Source organism: Mycetomoellerius zeteki, unplaced genomic scaffold (assembly GCF_001594055.1).
Source record: "Mycetomoellerius zeteki isolate Tzet28-1 unplaced genomic scaffold, Tzet1.0 scaffold1099, whole genome shotgun sequence".
Taxonomy (NCBI): domain Eukaryota; kingdom Metazoa; phylum Arthropoda; class Insecta; order Hymenoptera; family Formicidae; genus Mycetomoellerius; species Mycetomoellerius zeteki.
Genome location: NW_017256016.1, coordinates 6,282 through 10,206, shown reverse-complemented (window position 1 = coordinate 10,206; position 3,925 = coordinate 6,282). Strand labels below are relative to the sequence as shown.

The 3,925-nt window shown below is 36.2% G+C and overlaps 1 protein-coding gene across 1 annotated transcript; it reads right to left on the bottom strand.

Annotated features, from left to right (window-relative positions):
* Positions 1 to 3,029: 3,029 nt before the first annotated feature.
* On the bottom strand, positions 3,030 to 3,720 carry LOC108725682 (putative uncharacterized protein FLJ37770). The gene has a single exon (XM_018452863.1). The coding sequence runs from the start codon at positions 3,513 to 3,515 to the stop codon at positions 3,030 to 3,032; it is 486 nt and encodes a 161-aa protein (XP_018308365.1). The 5' UTR covers positions 3,516 to 3,720.
* Between the last annotated feature and the right edge of the window lie 205 nt (positions 3,721 to 3,925).

The window sequence follows — 3,925 nt, the reverse complement described above, 5'->3', positions numbered from 1 at the left end:
AAGTGCGTCCTCGGTCGTCCTTCCTTCGATCGCTGTGAGCTGAGTTTTGAAGATTTTTGGAAAATCACTTCACACCAAGGTATGTTTTTATTAATATTAACACTTTATTATATAAAAGTGATGAATATATACAGAGAACACTACACTAGCGCGTATCACCACTTCACGTCGCGGTTTCGCGTAATCTGAGGTTAATTTGACAAAATAAAGTATATACGGGACTGTATTGATTACTAATTAATGTTATTAACCTGTTAACGCGCTTCCGCGGAGTGCCAATAGTAATTATGCAATTATTATGCAATCTATAACGCGACGAGCAGTACGTCTTCATGCTTGAGACGTCCTGTGGCAACTGCCGAGTCCGCTCCCTCGATCGAGGTGCTTCCCCGGGCCAACGGTTCGATCCCCACCGCGCGGTGTCCGACTAGTGAGTTAGGGAAATCCCCTTCAGGCGTGGGACATGTCGGTGTAGAGCGACCGCCGGATCACTGAAAAACTTCTCGATTGGTTGAAGCTCTCGCTCTTCTCATTGGTCGAAAATTTCTCAGCCGTCATTGGTCGAGATTTTCTTACTCTTTCTTATCATATCTTTTACTCTTTCTATTCAATGCAATTTTATTCTAATTTTCTTTCTTTCATTTAATTATTTATTCGAGAAGGTTTTCAGCAATCCTTTGACTCAGAAATTTACTCTTTTTAATTGATTAACTTTGAATAACAAAATTACGCCCTAAAATGAAAATAAATTGGAAAATTATTATTATTAATTCGTCAAACGTGAAACTTATAAAATCAATTGATTTTACTCTATTATTATTGGACATTACATATTTATTACTTTTTTAACCCCTTTAACTTTGTTTCAGGTTTGGCGTCCAGGTAAGTAAATTTCTAGTATGCTTTTTAATATGATTATAACTTAAAATAATATATTATTTTCTTTTCAGGTATTTGAAACTCAGAAACTTTATCCAATGACTCAGGCTCACAAAATATAATCTAGTTATAACTTATAATCTAATATTAATAATAAATAAATGTTTTATTCGCGTCTTTTACTTTTTTTTCGCATTTCTGCTCTCGTGAGCTCAAATCGAGTCCAATCCTGCTGCTCTTTGTCGCACGGCTATCTAACTTAAAACTAATTATTCTAAAATATTAGAATAATGGTGAAAATAGCTTTAAAAGCTAATTTTCCGTTTTTAGATGTAAAACACTTTTTTAATAACTGAAATTTAGGATTTCAATTATTATGCGCATTTTATATTGCGCTATCAAGTTGATTTTTTATTTCAACCTGTTTAAAGCCTCTACAAGCTCCTATTGCAAAATTAGTTTTGGGATTGAGTCATATAAGTGTTTAACAACTGAACAATGGTAAAATTAATTCTTTAGAAAATCATAAAATTGAATAAGAGCTTTTATAGTATATGCTCGATGTGACTCTCCCGTGATATATTATCATCTGCAAAGTGCAATGTGACAAAAGAATTTTTTATTTAAATTATCTTTATATAAAATGAGCTGTAACTTGCTCCTAAATGCTCGTAGATCGTTAAGGCTTCTTTTATTGAATAATGTCAACGTTCTAATTGACGTCAAAATTAGTAAGAATAAATTGATAATTAGTTATGAATTAGTCGAGCTTCGTTTCGACTGCAAGTTATTAAAACTGCTATTTATTAGCATCTTATAATTGTAATTTCTTAATTAATACGTTTAAAATAATAATAATATTGAATATAAGTATTTTGTATATTTTTTACATTAGTGTACTTAAATTTAAATGTGTGTTTAATTTATAAGGATAGGCTCTGGTTTTGTGGAGGGCTCTTGCTGTCTTGAATTTGACGTTGTACTGGCTCCCCTTTTTGTAGATCACTGGACTTCGGTATATCCGGGCTGTCCTTCTGTTTTAAGAGATTCTGTTTCTCGTCAGGCGTCTGCGGATATTTATGTTATGTTTAAAAAATTGAGACGAACGCATTCGACCTCTTTGTAAATGAGTGGCGGTTGCAAGGTTGTGACCGGACGAGTATGAATTAACGTAATCAGTGCTTACTACTTGTTGAAATATTCTGAAAAGAATTAGGTCGCCACTTCGTTTAACCGTTCCACGAAGAAGGTAAGCCGTCCTTCGAGCAGCGGCGATGTCCTTGCGTCTGTGCGTCTCGGATCCTCTCTCTCGCCCTGTGAAGATCTTGGCTGGGATTTCCGCAATCAAATAACTCACTCACACGATTTCTAATTGTATAATATAATGTATTTTATCAATATATAAAGGTTTACATAAGTTTCGCGCACTCGGAACGCGATATCACGCGACGCAACTTTCCGGTCGCTAAAAGTGAATAAAATGAAATAAATCAATTAAATTGAATAAATCAGGGATTAATATATGACTTTAACTAGTCGTTAAACGTGTTTCGCGCGTCCGCGGAGTCCTCTGAGTACAATTACGTAAGAATGATGAAATAGCGCGACGACACTGCGCGCGGGCACGTCCGTCCGGCTCGGGCGCCCAAGAGCGACTGATGGCTTCGCCGTCCGTCTCGAGCGGGTCGGCCACCTTGGCATCTTCATTCCCTCCCTTCGACTTTCGATCAATCACAAAATTCGAAATCAACTAGGTCGAATCGCTTCGCGCTTCGGCGGGAAGGAACTCAGTGCCTCACTTATTTAGAATCTCCATTTTATTTTTTCCTGAAAATTCTTTTTTAATAATTACATCGAGTTTTCTCGATCAGCTGTTCGCTATGTGATACGAGGTGTCAAAAAGTAAGTTGACTTTTCATTTTTATAAAAAAATATTCATTTATTCATCCAAAATTATGTTATCCCCTTCAAAATAATCCCCCTCTGATACAATGCACTTGTGCCAGCGCTTTTTCCAGTCGTCAAAACACTTCTGAAATGCACTTTTGGGTATTGCCTTGAGCTCCTCCAGCGATGCAGCCTTAATCTCCTCAATCGTCGCAAATCTTCGTCCTTTCATGGGCCTTTTCAATTTTGGGAAGAGGAAAAAGTCACAGGGGGCCAAGTCTGGTGAATACGGTGGCTTTAACCCTTTTGAGCAGATCAGGATCATCATTGACGTCGTTCAACATGTCTTGGGCGATGTTCATGCGACACTGCTTCTGATCCAAATTAAGCAGTTTTGGAACGAATTTCGCTGACACACGTGTCATACCCAAAACATCCGTTAAAATTGATTGGCATGAGCCAAACGATATGTTAAGATCATCAACTATTTCTCTAATCGTGATTCGACGATTTTTCAACACAATTTCTTTCACTTCCTGAACATTTTCGTCGGTTTTTGACGTGCTGGGGCGTCCAGAGCGAGGTTCATCGTTAACATTTTCTCGGCCCTCTTGGAATAACTTATACCATTTATAAACATTTTTTTTGCTCAAAGTTGACTCACCGTACGCCACTGTCAACATTTCAAGAGTTTTTGAACACTTAATACCATTTTTTACACAAAAATTAATACAAACTCTCTGCTCCATTATTTTCAAAAGCAAAAAATCGCCGAGCACGCAAACACGAGTCTAATCTTTATGCTTCTCACATAAAAACAAAACATGCTATATAGTCAAAACTGTGAACATATGATCGTGACGAGTGTACCAACACAACAAAAAAAAATTTTTTAAATTAGAGTGTACAGAGCGCGCGAAATTCAAAAAGTCACCTTACTTTTTGATCACACCTCGTATATACGTATATGACTTAGTATCGGAGATTCCAAATAAGTGTCCGGATGAGATATTTACTCTTTTTAATGAACTTAAAACTTATTATTACAAAATTCACCTGTATTAAATACAAAATAAAATCTTTTATTAGGAATAATATCAAATATGAGAATTCTCTCGCGAATCGTTAATACGTTCGTTTTTATTACTTTATATGACAT

What these genes read in the sequence shown, in the direction of transcription:
- LOC108725682 (XM_018452863.1), bottom strand. Translation starts at nt 3,515, where the DNA reads ATGGAGCAGAGAGTTTGTATTAATTTTTGTGTAAAAAATGGTATTAAG.